Source organism: Callorhinchus milii, unplaced genomic scaffold (assembly GCF_018977255.1).
Source record: "Callorhinchus milii isolate IMCB2004 unplaced genomic scaffold, IMCB_Cmil_1.0 Scaffold2, whole genome shotgun sequence".
NCBI classification, from domain to species: Eukaryota; Metazoa; Chordata; class Chondrichthyes; order Chimaeriformes; family Callorhinchidae; genus Callorhinchus; species Callorhinchus milii.
The window spans coordinates 71899017-71918125 of NW_024704743.1; the positions used below are offsets into that span (position 1 = coordinate 71899017).

At 42.9% G+C, this 19109-nt stretch overlaps 1 protein-coding gene across 1 annotated transcript in view; it reads left to right on the forward strand.

Annotated features, from left to right (window-relative positions):
- Positions 1 to 19109, forward strand: part of cmtm6 (CKLF-like MARVEL transmembrane domain containing 6) — a 34467-nt gene that overhangs the window by 7269 nt on the left and 8089 nt on the right. The window contains exon 3 of the mRNA XM_042346810.1: positions 11456 to 11632. Coding sequence (XP_042202744.1) covers positions 11456 to 11632 — 177 coding nt within the window. The remainder of the gene's footprint in view (positions 1 to 11455; positions 11633 to 19109) is intronic.

Consider the following 19109-nt stretch of genomic DNA (forward strand, 5'->3'; position numbering starts at 1 on the left):
ATGAGCCAACTGCCTCGGTGCTGGCCACCACAGAGAGTTAGTTGACTGTGACATTTTCAATCGCTGTACTACAGTTCAGCTCTGGTGGGAATGAACTAGTTTCTTTTCACCTGTGTCTTCTTTCTTTAAAATATTATGAATAATTTATTGCACATCGGTGAACTTACTACAAACAGAGTTTGCCTGCACTTTAACGTTGCGAGTAAAACTGAGAATTATTCTCCTAACTTTTCATTTTGGCATCCTGTATCCTTCAGGAGCACAACCTCTTTATTTGTTTATCACATGTGGTAACTTGATCTCACTACACTTCTGTTGGACTCAATTAGCTTCTAAAGAAAAGCATCAACCATGTTTTTAAAAAAATCTTCTCGAGGTAAACAATGTGTCATGCCAGAACTTACTGTGAGTTTGAAGAAAAGGTAGTCCAGGGATGTCATGGCTGATTGAGTGCAGCAGCTGAGATCCATTTTATGTATGAAAAGTAATGTTTAGAAACAATTGATATTTATCCAAACCTGGAAGGAAAGGGAGTTTTCCACCACAGTTCAGCACTCCATACTAAGCAGTGAAATGTACAGCATTTCCTATTTGGTTGGTACGTGTTAGAAAACACACGCTAGTTTTAAATGTTATGAAGTGATTGTTGGCCCTCAGAAGAGCTGGTCATTTCAGCAATCTGCAGCAAAATAACTTTTTTTCCTTTTGTAATTCTGTACCCCTCATAGCAAGTTTTTTAAAATGAAGAGAAGCTTTTTAATACTCTAAGTTTGAACTGTAGAGTCTTAAAGTAAAAGAGGCATTATATCTTTGAGAAATGATTAAATAATCCTTGCATTTCAGAAATATCTCCACGCATTTCACAGTTAATTGCTGTCAAGTGTAGCAATGCATATTTGTAAGCAAACACAACAGCCAATTTTCACACAGAGGTTCCCACAAATAAGCGTGAAGTGGACAACAAATTGATCAGGAACGTTATTGGTCAGGATCCCAAGAGAAACTCAATTCTCTTTTCAAATGGTGTTATGGGATTCTTAATGTCAATTCAAAATGGACAGGCAGGACCTCAGTTCAATATCTATTTGAAAAGCTACACTTCTGAAGATGCAGCGCTTCCCTAGTAAGCATTTGTGTTCAATACAGGCTGAATTTAAGTCTCAATAGTCATCATGTAGGAACATGTGTAGAATTTGGAGAATGATAACCCAATGCATTCTGCCTTAGTGTTGTTTGGTTCCACTGTTCTTGCCTCTGGGTCAGAAGGTTATAGCTTTTTGCCCAAAATATACAATCAGTTCATATTACAGTATATTCTGAAGTGTTTTGAGACATCTCAAAGTCGTGATAAGGCGCTATATCAAATGTAGGGATTTGATATCCCTTCAAATGCAGTCCCTTCAAGCACCAAGGAGGTGGATGAGAATGCTTTGCATTGAGTCACCAACTCCTTTTTTTTTTCCGCCCTTCCTTGGTCTCCAGCACTCGCTGGCTCCAACACTGTAATGTCAGATTGTCAGCCCTCTGAATAATGACCACGTAGATTTGATGGCCAACAATGGTGTTGCATCCATTGGTTATTTGCAAGGAGTTAGACCTCAGAAACTGCCCTATTCATATGAATTTCAGCATCCAAGGTAACCCACAGAAAAGATTCACTTGGTCTTCAAGGTCATCACAAACCTTTTCTCCAGACATGAGCTACAAAGCAACAACAACAACAAAATTACATTTCTATAGCACCTTTCAGTCAGGAGGATGTCCCAAGGCACTGGACAATTGGTGTTTTGGACCCGAACTGGGAGTCAGGACCAGAGAGAGTGGAGGGTAGGGGTGGGGGGGAAGGAGGGTGATCGAAGGCACGTGTAAAGCCTAATGAAACTGCATTCAGCAGAAAGTGTGCCTCAACTAATAATTCAATACAGTTAGTTTGCAGGCATGATCGTATGATGGTGGGGGTGTGGGGAGGGCAGAATCCATAGATTGCAGACCCAACTTGCTCAAATGTTTTTTTTTTAAATTCACTGCACAATAAGATGAAATTGTGCTGAAATATTGTGGTCAGCACTGCCCTAACATCGGTATAAAAGAAACCATATTTGTGTTCTGTTGTAGTAAAGTCAATCCACTTTACAGCATATTATGTGAAGCGCTTTGAGACTCCTTGACAAAGTGAAAGGTGTTATACCAAATACAAGGATTATTATTGTTATTCCTTTAAAAATGGGATGTGCATGAAGCTCCAGAAATTGCATGTGGATGTTGAGTGCTGAGTTAGAAGGGATTGAGTTCATGGTTTGGACAAGTATAGGGAGAACCAAATAGTTATAAAATATACAGTCAATTAACTTTACAGTATATCCTGTGAAGCGCTTTGAGATGTCTCAATGATGTGATAAGTTGATATATCATATGCAAAGTTTATTTTAAAACAGGATTATTTAAAGGTGGATTTTCACGCTGTATCACACGACAGCTTTGAGGACATATTATAGCTGGAGAGGCATATAGCCAGAGACCCCAGTGTTGTGCAATTATATGCACATATATATAATAATAATCCTTGCATTTGATATAGCGCTTTTCACGTCTTCTTAGACGTCTCTAAGCGCTTCACAGAATATACTGTAAAGTAAATTGACTCTATTTGTGGGTGAAATATATGATGGCACAGGAACAAAAGACAAGATTGCCTGTGTGCAAGAACTCACTACAAAGTGTTTGTAGTTCATGACTTTATTTGTTCAGGCCTCCAAAATAACTGCAGGAAGTCCCCACCAGAATTGGCAGGAAGTTGCTGATAACCCATTGGAGATTAACCAAGATTTGAGGCTTTGCCATGTCCTCAGATGCTGGGGCCATCAAATTTATCCCATATATACCCTGTAGTGCAAATGCTTTATTACCCAAAGTGATCATCCCAGAAATTGAGCATATAGCTTCTGTATTTTAGCCAGCCAGTTCTTCCCAGAACAGAAGTTACATCCTGTGTTTCATGAGGAAGTGGGATTTCTTTGAATTGCCCCATGTCATAGGCAAAAAAACACATAAGTGGTTTGTTCTGTGCTCTACTCGGCATTAATTGTGAAAACAATCTCCGACCAAAGTGGTCTCACTTTTTAAAAAAAAGTTTTCCAGTAGAAAGCCCCAACAATGGTGGTTTTAAAAAAGTTTTTTTTTTTGTGTGTGTATATATATATATATAGTAGTGGAATTTTTTTACTCATTAGGAGAGTCTGAGTAGGGGGGCAGGGAGGAATTGTACATAAAACCAGATCAAACTAAACCAAGAAGTGAGTTCAAAATGGCCTTAAAATACAGCACTGAGGATAGTTTCTTAATTCACAACATGATTACATTTTTTGAAAAAACTTCAGAAAGGGAGTTAGGAACTGTTAGATTGAAATAAGCTGTTCCTGTGCCCCAGCAGCTGGGCTGGAGCACTGAGTGACCATTATCCAATGTCCCCTCCGCTCCTGTTTATATTGATTGGTTGCCACAGTTGGCTTGTTCAGTGTTGGCAATAAACTGACAAAAGCAATGTTGCTGCCTTGAGCAGAGGGAAGCATGTGGCACTAAAAGAAGCTAGTACTTTTGATCAATCTGTGCCTCTTAGATTTGATCATGCAGCGAGGAGAGTCCCGACTCAACTCTGTACAGGCCAGAGAAGCATTTTCACAATCACTGATGTGTAGAGACCTTTATGTATTTAATAAAAACAAAAACAAAAGCACACGCCTGCGTATGCACAGCTGTTATGTTTCGGTGGCTAATATACACGTCATGATGATGGGTTTCCCCATGTATCAGAAACTTGGCTGACCAAAATAAAATAAGAATCACTCTGACACATTGTCACCAGTTTTGTAGGATTGGGCAAGCTGCTCACGTGCTATGGTGCTAGTCCACATTGGCTTCCAGCCTTGCATCAAGCACAAGTTCTCTCAACATAAACACAGCAAGAAACAGCTAGTGCATTAGCAAAGAGGTTAATCTGACCTTCTAGTTGGTAAGGAAAGGCGGACTGCATTGGTCAACAAGGTGTGACCTATGTTTAGCATTGTCGCATCTTTCTCTCCTAAATCCTATTTTGGGAGCAAATCCATTGCAATTCTACATTTTTATATGTACAAAAAATATTATTTTGCACTATGGGGGTTTACCAAAAATTTTGCCAATTTCTGAGCCAATTGAATGACCGATGTAATTGGAGGATTTGTTGACCAGGACATTAAAAAAAACTGCCGTCAGTACTCCGAGACTCCACCTTGCATGAGGGGCAATACAGTGCAAGCCAGTTAAGACGGACACATTGAGAACTGACATTTTGTCTAATTGAAGAGGTGTCTGAGGTTAAGCGAAATAACATTCCTGCCCAGCAGAGGAGCTGCAGCAGTGCTGTTTAATAATATGTAATAATGTTGTTTCACTTGAAGCAATGTTAACTAATTGGAGATTGGAGAATGGGGTTGGGGGCCGGGTATATTCCACAGCTTTCTCCCTCCCGTACCTTTCACTTCCCCGCTCCCTCATGTGAAAAGGGATTCTGAATGCTGTTTTTCGCTGAATCCATTTTGAGATAGTTTTCATATGTTTATGCCAGCAGGAAGTAAAGATATAACTCCCAACGACATTTGCTTCCTGTAAACTCTGTGCCTATTAAGAGCTTGAGCTTTCTTGAAAGTGTATCCATTTTTCTGACTGGAGGACAGGATTGAGCAGTTGCAAAATCAGTCTACGGTTCAGTCAGTTTGGCAGCTGTTCAAAGGCCAAGTGCAGATTTCAGTTTAGAGTTCAACCACAAAAGGGAATTGTGGTATTTTATAGAGCTCCTGATTCATCTATAACCTTTAATGTCTCTTAGTTTTAACGTTTGTGGGGTGGGGAATTTCTACAGCTTTTTGGGGGAAATATTGAATAATTTTGCATTTCCTTCCCTTTGCAAAATTCCAGCATGTTATTCAGGAGGATTTCAGTTAACAATAACTTGCTTTAATATAACGCCTTTCACCAGCGTAGCGTCTTGGAGCGCTTAATAGTGGCATAGCACGATGCTGAGCCAATGGTGATGTTTGCTGGTTTCCTATAAAATTCTGATTACAAGGGAATTCTAAATGCAGCAGGAAAATAGAATCATAGAACAGCACAGAAATAGGTTTTTCTGCCTTTTTCTACTCATTTTTATATGTGACATTCATTTGTTACTGTCTCCTACTCCCGCTCCTCCCCCTGGTACACCACCCACCTCCGCTCACTGAAAAGCCAGGTGCGGGCTGCTGAACGCACCTGTGTCAAATCTGGCCTAACGGTCCACCGACAAATCTGGCTGGACCTCCTCAAAATTTACCGCTCCACTCTAGCCTCGGCCAAGTCGTCCTTCTACTCCAGGATAATCCTGGAGGCGAAGAACAACCCCAGGCTACTGTTTTCCACCACAACCCGACTCCTCCGTCCCCCCCGCCACCCCGCGCAGGTCATCTCCTCCAACCTTCACTGCGAGGAGATGCTGGATTTCCTTGAATCCAAGATCAAGGGAATCCGCTCCGCGGTCACTTCCCCTCCAACTTCCACCCACCACCCACCCCTTCCCTCCCACACTCCGACTCCTACCCATCCTCCCCTACACACCTTCGTACCCGTTTCCCCACCCTCTGTCACTGAACTCATCCTATCCCTAAAACCAACCACCTGCTCCCTTGACCCCATCCCCACTCCACTCCTTATCTCCCAGCTCCACTTTCTTGCCCCACATATCACTGACATCATCAACCTGTCCCTCTCCTCTGGCTCTGTCCCCATTCCATTAAAAACTGCCATCATCACGCCCACCCTGAAAAAACCCTCCCTTGATGCGTCGCAGCTATCAAGCTACCGGCCCATCTCCAACCTCCCCTTTCTCTCCAAGGTCTTGGAAAGAGTTGTCGCCTCCCAACTGCGCTCTTTCCTTTCCACCCATTCTCTTTTTGAACCCCTTCAGTCAGGTTTCCGTGCTGCCCATAGCACAGAAACTGCCCTGGTCAAGGTCACCAATGATATCCTGACCATCTGTGACCAGGGCTCCCTCTGTCTCCTCGTCCTCCTCGACCTATCGGCAGCATTCGATACGGTCGACCACGCTATCCTACTCCACCGCTTGTCCTCCCACCTCAACCTTCAAGGCACTGTCCTTGAATGGTTTAGGTCGTACCTTTCTCACCGTCTTCACTTTGTCTCAACGAATGGCTTCTCCTCCACCCCCCGTACTGTCTCATGTGGTGTCCCTCAGGGCTCTGTCCTCGGTCCCCTCCTCTTCACCCTCTATATGCTCCCCCTTGGTGACATCATCCGCAGACATGGAGTTAACTTCCACATGTATGCGGATGACACCCAACTCTACCTTTCCTCCTCTACTCTCAACTCCACGACCACCGATGTCCTGACAGCCTGCCTGTCCGACATCGAGTCCTGGACGAGAGACAACTTTCTTCAGCTCAACGTGCGAAAAACCGAGGCCCTCCTGATTGGCTCACGTCAGCGCCTCCGCACCTCAGGCGCTGACACCATCAGCATCCAAGGCTGCACTCTCCACCTCTCAAAGCCAGTCAGGAACCTCGGCGTTTTGTTCGACCCTGAGCTGTCCTTTCTCCCTCACATCCGCACCACAACTGGCACCGCCTTCCATCACCTCCGGAACATCGCCAGACTACGGCACTACCTCACCCCTCACGCTGCTGAAACCCTGGTCCACGCCTTTGTCACCTCAAGGCTGGACTATGGGAACTCTCTCCTCGCCGGCCTTCCCGCCACCTCCCTCCACAAGCTGCAGGTCATTCAGAACTCTGCAGCTCGTGTACTGTCCCGCACCAGGCTTCGGGACCACATCACTCCCACCCTCGCTCGCCTCCACTGGCTCCCCATCCCCCAGAGGATTGATTTCAAGATCCTCATCCTCACCTACAAGGCCATTCACGGCCTTGCTCCCTCCTACCTCTCCAACCTACTATCCCCCTACCTACCTGCCCGTACCCTCCGTTCCTCTGGCTCCGGTCTGCTCCACGTCCCCCGCCCCAACCGCCCTACCATCGGTGGTCGGGCCTTCAGCCTCTCAGCCCCGAGGCTCTGGAACTCCATCCCCCAGTGCCTTCGCCGCTTCCTCCCTTTCCTCCTTCAAGGCCGGTCTCAAAACCTTTCTCTTTGACCGTGCCTTCAGCTCCCCTCTCGACTCTCTTCCTCCCTCCCCTCACCATTTCCCCCCTCCTTGCTCCCTCCCTTCCCTCACCCTGACCATTTCCCCCCTGCTCGGGTCATGACCCAACTGTGCAGCGCCTTGGGACGTCCTCCTGACGTGAAAGGCGCTCTATAAATGGAATCTTGTTGTTGTTGTTGTTGTTGTTGTTATCAATTTTAATTTAATTTTTATCATCAATTTTACCCATAGCTACGTTTGTTTAAAAAATCAAGGGCTGCCATTTTCTTGCAGAAACTGCAATATTTAACATTTATCGCAACTTTTTAGAGCATCCAGGCTCAACTACTTGCTCGCTGACCTCCCCAACTCCTCCCTCCATAGGCTGCAGATCATCCAGAACTCTGCAGCCTGTGTCCTCTCCCGCACTAGGCTCAGTGACCCCATCATCCACATTCTCGCCCGACTCCACTGGCTTCCCATCACACACAGCTTAAGATCCTGGTCCTCATCTTGAAAGCCGTCTCAAGACCCTCCTCTTTGATTGTGCCATCAGTCACCCTCATTACCCCCTGCCCTCCACCCTCCCCAATCCTGACCTGCAGCTCGGGTGCGAAACACTGACCGTCTTGGGACGTCCTCCTAACGTGAAAGGCGCTATACAAATGTAATTTTGTTGTTGTTGTTACAACATGTAATGACTATAGTAAGTATGCACTCCTATTGTACCAGCCACCTGTCATATCAACACACCCCAAGTTCCCGTCTGCCTGTCCATCAACCCATCTCTTTGAAACATCCACCTGTCGGTATCGTCTTCAAAATACACAGACACAGCATGTTACAGTATATCCTAATTGCACTAGTTGGTCAGTGCCTGCCGAGCAGAAGGAGTGGGCAGGTTAGTAGGGTTTAAGAAGGTCCCAGAGGTGAGGTGGAGCAAATCCGTGGAGGGTTTTAAATGTGAGGCTGAGTATCTGGAACGCAATCCTGTGGGGGTGGAAAACCAATGAAGTGGTAGGTTCACGGAGCTTGGTTTGAGATAGAACACATGTTACAGAGCTCTGAAGGGTTTATAGATTGTGGAGGGAAGAGTTGGAAGCCCGGTGAGCAGAGAGTTGACATAGTCAAGCTTGGACATGATAAAAGCATAGGTAAGGGTCTTGGTAGCCCAGTGGGAGAGGTAGTGGTGGAGGTGGGCAGTGTTGTTAAGATGGGGGAAAGCACGGGCCAGAGCACGGATTGAGGTTTAAAGGACAGTTGAGAGTCGAACAAGACACTGAGATTCCTCAGAGGTTATGCACTGGCTCTATAATAATAATAATAATCCTTGCATTTGATATAGCGCTTTTCACGTCTTCACAGAAGCGCTGCACAGAATATACTGTAAAGTGAATTGACTGTATATTTGTGGGCGAACGCGGCAGCCAATTGCGCACAGCAATGTCCCACAAACAGAAATGGATTGAAAATGACCAATTTATTATTGTTTTGGGTTTTGGAGGGATTATTATTAGGCGTGTGGAGTAAGGAAACTTGCCCAAGGTTTCGCCCTGCCTGGAATTGAACTCAGGTCTCTCACCTGAATGAGGTGGAATGTGCATCCATGTAGCTTGATTCTCTCAGGCAGTGACAGGAGCCAAGAAGGAGATCCTCTGTCTTGTCGACATTCAATGGAGAAAGTTAGCTCTCCTCCAGGACTTAATCTTCGGCAAGTAATCGGTCAGAACAGCAGTGGTCCTGGAATCGAGGCTGGAGGCAGAGAGATAGAGTTGGATGTCATCAACTTACATTGGAAGTTAACCCCATGTCTGCAGATGACATTGCCGAGTGGGAGCATGTAGATATTAAAGAGGAGAGGACTGATGATAGAAGCCTGAGAAACACCGCGAGTGACGGTGCAGGAGTGGGAGGAGAAGTCATTAGCAGATACGAAATGGAGAGGTTTGGGATTGATAGGATTGAAACCCAGAAAGACAACTGTCTGAGGGCCGGTGGAGAAGGATAGCATAATCAATGGTGTCAAAGGCATCAGAGAAGTCAAGAAGGAAAAGGAGGCAGAGAGAGCCCTGGTCACAGGTGGAGAGAATGTCATTGGTGACTTGGACCAGGGCAGTCTCGGAAGCCAGATTGGAGGTGTTTGTGCAGGATAGCAAAACTGGCAAGCAACGACTCATTTCAATACCTTGGAGAGGAAAGGTCAGATGGAGATGGGATGGTAATTAGGACACAAAAGTCAGGGAAATTTTTTTAGCAAGAGGGGTGATGACAGTTATTCTGAGAGGGTTTTTACATGCCTTACTCATCACACTCACCACATCACTGTAATACACATCTCAATACTCGTAAAACTTCTTTTCAGTTAAGGTGGGTAGCTTCCAGTAAATTATCACATAATGATCAGGGCAATGCAAACTTGTTGTAGAAAGGTAGATCTAGTTAGGAAGTGTGTTTTCATTACTGAAATACTGTATTTGTATGGGGTATGTTAATAATGTAAAATAAATTGACTTCTTGAAAATCTTTTGTAAATTAAATCAAAAAAGACCCAATGTTAGTGAGAATTTATTTGAATCCAGTTCTGTGAAATTATGAATGTGCTGAAATAAGTAGTGTCTGACCAGCTACTTTAAAGTGTTTTGCTGCGATTCTCCAACTCCGACAATCTAGCCTTATTGTGTTCACTTTGGGAACCTCTTTATCCTTCCAACCTAATTTTATTGGTTAATAATGATTGAACCTGGTATCACATCATTGAGGCATCTCGAAGAGCTTCACCTGATATATTGTAAAGTGGTGACTTTACAATGATTGTGTATTCTCTGGTTGCTTCGTGTCAGCCTGGCTCAGTTGGTAGCACTTAGACCTATGAGTCAGTAGGTTGTGCCCCATGTTGAAGCTTTGAACTAGATTGGGCTGACATTTCACTTTAGTGCTGGGATGTGCTGCATTGTTAGGAGGTGTGGCTCTTTGAATGAGATGTTAAATCTAGATTCCATCCTCCTGTTCAGGTGGACTTTAAAGATCCTATTGGCACTATTTGAAAATGAAAGTGAGGTTTTCCCGGTGTCCTACCCAATAATCCCCAGATTAAATTTCATGTCTGTTTGTGGGATATTGCTGTCTGCAAATTGACTGCTGTGTTTGCCTATTTTAATATGCAGTCACTACATTTCACAGTAAAATCCTGTGAAACACCTTGAGATATCTCCCAATCTGAAAAGTGCTACATCGAATGTAAATATTATTATTAATGATGATTTGAAGTAAAACTTGAGGTGGTAGAAATCCACAACAACAATTTGCATTTATTTAGTGCCTTTCATGTGGGGTAGTGTCCCGGAGCACTTAACAACAGCCCACAAAGCAAAATAGGACAACATTTCAGGTTTCACTTCATCTGGACCAGTCACTCCTTTCTCTGTTCAAATCGTGAACTGCTATGCATTTTCACCATCTCTCAGGCTTATTTTACTGTTTCTTGGCTATAGTTTACAGTCTGAAATACTCACTCGTCTGACAAGGCAAGCAAGCCTATCATTCAGAGGCAACAGATCTTCCTTTGAATTGTGGGAATCTTCCTTTAAATAGACACTGGGAGCAGAAAGTTTCTGTTGGGTCTGGCGCTGTCTGCTTATAGCCAGATTGTGTTGCTACATGCTACACCATTTTCTTTCCTTTCTTGTGGAACAAAAACCTTGTCAGTTAGACTACGAGTGACCACAATGACCTATGAGAAATGATGGGGTGATACAGGGATGTCCGGCTTCTAAGTAGAGAATGCCCCATTATTTGTTTGTTTTTTTGATCAGCCGGGTGTCTGGCACATGCGGAAACTCATCACCATGCTTAAGAGTATCCAGACCAAACTGGATAGTCAAATATTAGGGTTAAAATTGTCAGGAGTGAATTTCAAAGTACACCACCAAAGTATTTGAATTCCAAGGAAAGACACTGGATGGCGCTGCAGACGTGTTTGCTGTAGGGTCAGTCATGCTTTTCTCAAGCTTCACCAACAGTTGAGAACAGCTAAACAACAACAAATTACATTTGTAACAATGTAAATAAGGTCTAATTTTTGATATTTCTTGTGGAATCCCATTAGAATTCCTGTCAACCCTCAGGAACTCCAGTCCAGGAGTAGATTGCTGCAGAGGAGAGTTAGAAGTCTCAATTTCTGTGCTGAGCATTCCTTTCTGTGGGTAATCTGTCCATGTGTTTAAATCATGACTATTTGTAGGTCATTGCTGTGTGCAATAGCATAGAAATTCTTTTCTTATTTTTGATCAGGTCTTATCACTGCTGGCCTTTATCCTGGAGGAGTTGGTGCAGAATTGCCTAAAATGCAACGCTCTCTACTTCTTTGAGTTTGTAAGCTGCAGTGCCTTTCTCCTGACGTTGCTCCTGCTGCTCATGATGGCCACTTCACTGATGGACAAGCTGGATCGAGTCAACTGGCAAAAAGTGGTAAGTAAAATAAATGGGAGGTCATTAAATGAGGCTTTTATTGTGCATTTATTTTCATCTGTATTGATTGATTGATATCAATCAGCCTGGTTCAGTGAGTTGCAATCAACTTTTTGAGTGAGAAGATTGTGGGTTCAAGCCCCACATTGGGTCTCTCAACTCGCAGCCAAGGCTGACACTTAGTTGGAGGTGCTGTGCTTCAGATGAGATGTTCAGCCTAGGTCCCATTTGAACAAGTGAGTTTCTCCCAGTGGCCTGACCCAGATAAAATGTGTCATTCACTTCATGGCTGTTTGTAGGACATTGCTGTGTACAGAATTGGCTGCTATATTTGGCTGCAAAGTACGCAGCCACTGTATTTTACAGCCCTTTGAACCTGTTTCACAGTTTTCTTTCTGTCTTCATTTCTACTGTATCCAGTGACATGATTTAAAAACCTACTGCAGTAAGAGGCTAATTATTGTAAGCCCACCCCCCCTCCCCCAAGACCCTACTGAACCAGTTACTGAATAGGAGCTAGTTCGTTGTCCAAACACTATTTTCATTTCCTTTGGAGCAATGATCAATCTGAAATTGAACTGTCGAAAGCAATAGGATAGAAATTCATTATTTTAGTTTTCAAAAACATTTTATCTGAGTATTATTGCTTAATTATCTTGCATCTCATATTGACTTTTGTTTCCTGATTCATCAAAGATAAAGATTCGTTCCTTCAATCCCTCTGTAAACTATGTACAATATGATCTATAGTGGACTCTATCCAACCCACCTGAAAAGAAAGGTTCTGTAAAGACTATCCTTGCATGTGCATGCATTCCAATGCCCTCTTTATTATTCTTAGACTGGCACAGACATCTAGCTGTATTCCCTTCTGGGAATGTAGAAGTGCAAAATGACATTAATGCACTATTGTTATAAGGTGTATACAAATAGGGACTTGAGCTGGGGTGTATCTGTTCAGGGTTAGTTTGACCTCATTATCCCTGCAGTAGCTGTGTAGCTTTCTAGCTCCTGATCTGCTAACTGTCTTTAGACAGATTGGTCAGGAACTAAGAGCACTGCCTCTGTTGCTGCTGTTTTCATTTGCCCTGTGACCATTAATAAGTGCTCCGAGACGTTGCTCCATATGGCGCTGGCCCACAGGGTGCTATATAAATGCAAGTTGTTTTTATTGTTGTTGTAATAGGTAGTTTATTCACTGATCAATTAATATCAGAGATTTATTATACACAAATTTTAAATGTTGTTGCATTTCCAATAACCTATAATTCCACTCGGTGATTAGTTGGAGAACAAGGTGGGAAGCTTGCCAGAAAGTGCTTTGAGTGTCAAGCTTTGGGGTTTAATCTGGTTAAGCTCCAGCAAACCCACTCTGGGGCTCTGAAGCCTTGACTCTTGTCAACCTGTGTCTAATACTCTCTGAATAAGCTAAGTAGAATGCATCCCTCCAGTGTACATTCTATTTCAAACATGGGAATTTCCATGTGTAGGTGGGATGCATGGAATTCTCAGTTTGGTTTGAATACTCTCTAAGCATGGTGATAGTTTTTGCTTGTGACAGACACCCGGCTGACACAACAAGGGCAATTACCTAGAGTATCTGAACCATTGGAGCCTGCTACAATCTCTGACCTGTGCTGAATTAACTGATGTAAGTTGAAAACTCATTGAAATTCAGGCTTTATCATGGAAAATGCTAGTCGCTGATATAATGTGCTATATTATAACCAGGTTGGAAAATTGTGTATTCATCCTAAACGCCTCTTTATTTCTTGAGACCAACATGGTGAGCGTTTTACATTGTTTAAAAATAGTAATATCGGAAAATAGAGGTTTACACAGAGAGCTGCTGATAAGTGGATGGTTTGTGTCAGTGTGTTTATCTGCCAGCACTTTATACTCGGGATAATAAGGTGCGTTGAATATTACTCTCCTGACGTAGTTTAATGCAGAACCTCCTGTGTTTGGATTTTCACAACCTTAAAGAGTTAAGCACAGTGGATAGCATCTGAATGTAATGTATTGGGGACCGACAAGGCTGCTGGCATCATTGAAAGCTGTTGGGACCAAGCCAAAGGGATCACAGGGTTTCCAGACTGATCTGCGAGAGCCTGGTAGGATTTCCATACAGCAGCACAAATGGCTAAAACGTTAAACATTAAATGCTGAATGTATTCTGACATCAAATCAAAAGCTGGAGCTCCATCCTTAGCATTGTCTGTATGAAAGAACTGGATTCAGCATCTGGATAAGGCTAGTCATATGTAGCTGGCATACGTATGTGGAAATCTGGTTTGGATACTCTTAATCATAGTGATGGACCTCTGCATCTGTCAGAGACCAAGATGATGGTAAAAAAAACTAGGCTGGTTATTAGAACCATGGGTTACCCTGTTTCTTCTGTTATTTTTGACACCACCATTTTCAGATACAAACCACAATACATTCTGGGTCTCTGACACACCCAGCCTGGTGCCCAAATTCATTCATCCTCCACCAGAGGGCACTGGAAAGTGATCAGGAGAGAGAACACTGTCCAATTTATTGCCCCCCCAACCCCCACGCTGTTGCAAATTAATAATTTTCCTTTCAATGAGTACAGTACAAGCCTCACATTAATGCATCTGACTGTCCTGTTGGAATCAGCTGGACTCTCGAGTCAGTTTAACCTGTTGCTGGCGTGACTGAGATCCACTGATACAGCACAGACTGGGTGAACAAACTGGCTGAAATGCTGGAGGAGCTCATAGAAATATTTAGATGTTGTTAGGGTTTGGCCTTCCTGTTGCAATCAACTTTGGATTATTTCAATGGAATTTCCCTGCGTTTTATACACTTAGGTTCCAGAAAGGCAGATGCCAACAGGAGGATGTTTCAAATAAAATTGGGCCCCTCTTGTCATATGATGCAGAGTTCATTTGTTTTGTAGCATGTGATGCCTCAGTCCTGCATTAATGCAGGCAGTTAGTGTGAGCTCATGCAGGGCATAGTAAAAGATAAACTGGTGGATGTGAGAACTGGGCATAATGCCTATTGTGCACTTCACTGAAATATGTAATTTGTCCAGATTGTCTGTGAGGTGCTGGAGCCTCAAACAGATAAATCGCACCAAGTCTGCCTTTTATCTGGAGAACAGACATAATACTAATCCTTGCATTTGATATAGCGCTTTTCACGTCTTCTAGACATCCCAAAGCGCTTCACAGAATATACTGTAAAGTGAATTGACTGTATATGTGTGGGCGAACGCTGCAGTCAATTGCGCACAGCAGTGTCCCACAAACAGTCATGGATTGAAAATTACCAATTTATTATTGGGTTTTTTTTTCTTTTGGAGGGATTGTTAGGCGTGTGGAGTATGGAAACTTGCCCAAGGTTTCGCCCTGCCTGGAATTGAACGCGGGTCTCTCACTTGCAAAGCGAGTGCTCTAACCACTGAGCTACAGGACTCCACATTATGTACACTGACAGCCCTCCTCCCCATCCGTCCCTTTTGTTTAAAACAAAACTGTACAAAAGAAAATAGTGTCTGGCAGCAGATTGCATAGAAATTATCAAAGGGAAATGTTGACTCTTAAATTACTGTGAGCCAAAAGCAAATGCTGGAAATTCACAGCCCATCAATCAGCAGTTAGCATTTTGGCCGATGGCTTTATTTAGAACTGGTTCCTGTTTCATTCTCATGCTGTTTGCCCATCTATGGATTTCCATGATTTTCCAATTTAGTTTTTTTTTGTGAGTTCCTTTGAGTAATTTCAGTGTGATGTGCCCTCCCATTGCGCCTCGTCTATAAAATTTATTTATAGGAGTTATCAGCTTCCTTTCCTTAGGATGAACAATCTTGTATTTGGATGCTGAAGACTAGAATCATAGAATTATACAGCACAGAAGGAGGACATTCGGCCCATCGTGTCTGTGCCGGCTCTTTGAAAAGAGCTATCCAAATCAATCCCACTCCCCCGCTCTCTCCCCATAGCCCTGCAAACTTGGCCTCCGCAAATAATTATCTACTTCTCTCTTAACAGTTGTTATCGAATCGACTTCTACCACCCTTTAAGGAAATGCATTCCAGTTCCAAACAACACGCTGTGTGAAAACATTTTTCCTCACCTCCCCTCTGTTTCTTTTGACAACTATTTTAAATTGGTGTCCTCAAGTTACCGACCCACCCGCCAGTGGAAATAGTTTCTCCTTGTTCAGCCTATTGAATCCCCTCATGATTTTGAAAACTTTTATTAAGTCTCCTCTTAACCTTCTCTGCTCCAAGGAGAATAATCCTAGTTTCTCTAGCCTCTCCTGATAACTGAAGTCCCTCATTCCTGGTACCATCCTGGTAAATCTCCTTTGCACCCTCACCAATGCCAGCAGTGAATTACAATTATAATTAATCCTTGCATTTGATATACTACAGTGCCTTTCACGTCAAGAGGATGTTTCAAAGCACTTCACCAGACTGACTGTGAATTTTGTAGGCAAGCACGGGAACCAGTCTGCACACAACACAAAGAGCCATGAACTGAATGATCAGTTTTATCTGAGGTTTGTTGCCGAGGACACGGGAGAAACACCCCTCTTTTTTCAAGTAGGATTGTAATACACAGTCATTGCCTGTTAGAATATATCTTTGAAGCATTTTGAGATGTCCTTCTGTTGTGAACGGCTCTATATCAAATGCAAGGAATATTATAATAAATACGCAGTCACTACACTTTTACAGAAGTCTGTGTGAAGCACTTAAAATATTTCAACATGCTGAGTTGAGTCATTGTATCAACTGCAAATATTATTATTGAAGGCTTAACTGGATTTGTGGAATTTTTGATGCATGGAAACTCTGCTAGCGTCAACGGTGGAAGGGAGTGACTTAATTTGTTCTAAAAGGTCAATAGTGAAGCGTTTACAAGGCAGTAATTCACTCAACACATAGACTTTTTGTTCACCTACAAATAAAATGTATTTTTTTAAAAAATACTCATGAATAACCTTTATTCCATGTCTTACTCTGAAGTATTAACAATCCCCAAATAAAATTGGTCTTTCACTCATGGCTGTTTTTTGGGGGGGAATCAGCTGTTCATCTGAAACATGCGGAAACCCATCACCATATTTAAGAGTATCCAAACTAAGCTGATATTTTCATGCATCTCACCTACACTTGGAAATTCTAAAGATAGATTGTAGGAATGGATTACGCGCTCTCTCCCCAGAGGGATGCATGCTGCTTACCTAATTCCGGAAAGTATTAGGCGCAAATTGGCAAGACCCAAGGCTTGGGGATCGTATGGTGTGCATTGGGGTACTGCTGGAGTTTAACCAGCTAAAACCGCATAGCTTGCCTTTGTTAACATTGTCTGGCAAGCTTTCCCCTCTGCTTGTCCACCTAGGACCACTCTACCCATTAGGGCTTCAGCTTGCAGGGTCAGCAGGAGCTGAGTGGAAGGATTCCCTGCATCCAGTGACTGGTCTGCCCTTCCAAGTCTTGCCGATGAGCCAGGTTGGCTGTGCCCTGGAATGCTGCAGACCCGTTTGGCTCAGGAACTGGACTATCGAGCCTGCCCCCGAGGCCTGGCTTGATTCTGACATTCCACTGTCAAACTGGCCACCTTGGAGTCAACTCAGCTCCACGTAGACCCCGCTTACCTCCCCCCACCCTCCCAAGGAGGACAGTTACTAGTTGGTTATTTGAGATCTGACAAGCTTGGGTTTGAGCCCTCACTAGGGTGGATGGTATGTACTAGGAATTACCTGCAGCTTCCTGGTGGGCAACAAAGCTCAGCATGAAATGCATGGGAGTATTGCCACCATCTTCCTGTCCACAACTCGAGAACATGTCCATATAACTGTGAGACATTGCTGCGAGCAAACTGGCTGCTGTGTTCATCTACAAAATATAGTCAGTACACTTTACAGTAATTTCTACGAATTGCTTTGAGATACTTCAATTTGATAAGATACTACATCAAACACAATGATTATACTACTCAAAATGGTGACATTTCCGGGAAAATATGATGGTCTCAGTCACAAAAGCAGATATACATCATTAACGCTTTGGAAAGAAATAGATTGCTATGTTTATGTTTCCTTTGGTTTTACTGAGAAAACCTGTTTGAAGGTTAAAGGCCTGTGGGGAGGAACAGAAACACATTTAAAGTGCTCCGGAACGCTATCCCGTGTGATGGGTCCTATATAAATGCAAGTTATTGTTGTTCTGCAGTTATGCTTCAGTCTTTTTTCTTCTATTGTCAGCACACGTTTTCCAGCGCCTTGGGATGTCCTCCTGACATGAAAGGCGCTATACAAATGTAATTTTGTTGTTGTTGAAAGATAAAGTGAACTGAGAAGCAATGGTTAGATGATAACATGCTTAGGTCTTAAAAACCCGATTGTAAGCTAGCTTCCAGTGCCTTATCCTGTCATAACATCTGAAAATCACTTTACAGGAATCATCATCAAATGTACTATTTAGGAAAACTAAGCAACCTTTTTTACGTGGCAAAATTCTGCAAAGAGTCATGAAATGATTACAAATCAATATTGAGGTTTCGTTACCAAGAGAACCATTTCTCTTTTGAATAGTGTCATAAGATCTTTAATGTCCATGTGAAGAACAGGAAGAGGGTTCAGTGTCTCACCCACTTTGACAGCATCCCCTCCCCTGCACTGGAATGGCAGTCTACATTATAATAAAAATGCTTGATTTGGTATAGGTGCCTTTCATGTCAGGAAGATATCTCAAAGTGCTTCACAGGATGTACAATAAAGTGACTGTATTTTGTAGGTGAATGTGTCAGCCTATTTGCATACAACAGTTTCCCACAAACAGCCATGAATTAAATGCCCAATTTTTGATTTTATTCCTGGTTCTGTTACATTATCCAATATTCCAGTGTTCCTTATTTTATAGAAAAATGTAACATGTGTTTTAGAAGTTTGTGCAAGGTGGGTGTATGCTGAGTGAATCTGATGCATTGTTTCCCTTTTAAGAAGGTTGCAATGCCTTTTGCCTTTTGCCTCGTTGAATGACAGTAATCATTAGATCAACTTGCATTGCTCTCTTGAAAACTATAGTTTGCAGCCTGCTTCCGTTGGAGTCTTTATCTTGCTTCCTTGATGTGTCCAAGTTGGGTTTGGAATCTGTTCTATTGAAGAAGTGTATGTTTGAATCAGAAAGTCAGTTTTCTGCAATAAGTTGGTTAATGATTGGAGTTTGCTCTTATTATTGGGTTTGGTTTGCTGTGTCCTTCCTTCTTCAGTGCAGATGCGGTTCCTTAAAAACACAGCTATTGATATGTTTTAATTGCCATTTGTATTTACATATTTCTTTTTGAACTTAGAATTAAGTTAGAATTAAAATCAACAATTTACATTTATAAAGCATTTTTCACATTGGGAGGACATCTCAAAGCACTTTACAAGGCTGATTGGGAGCCTGAGCTGAGGAAGGGGTTGGTGTGGGGAGAAGAGAAGATAGCTG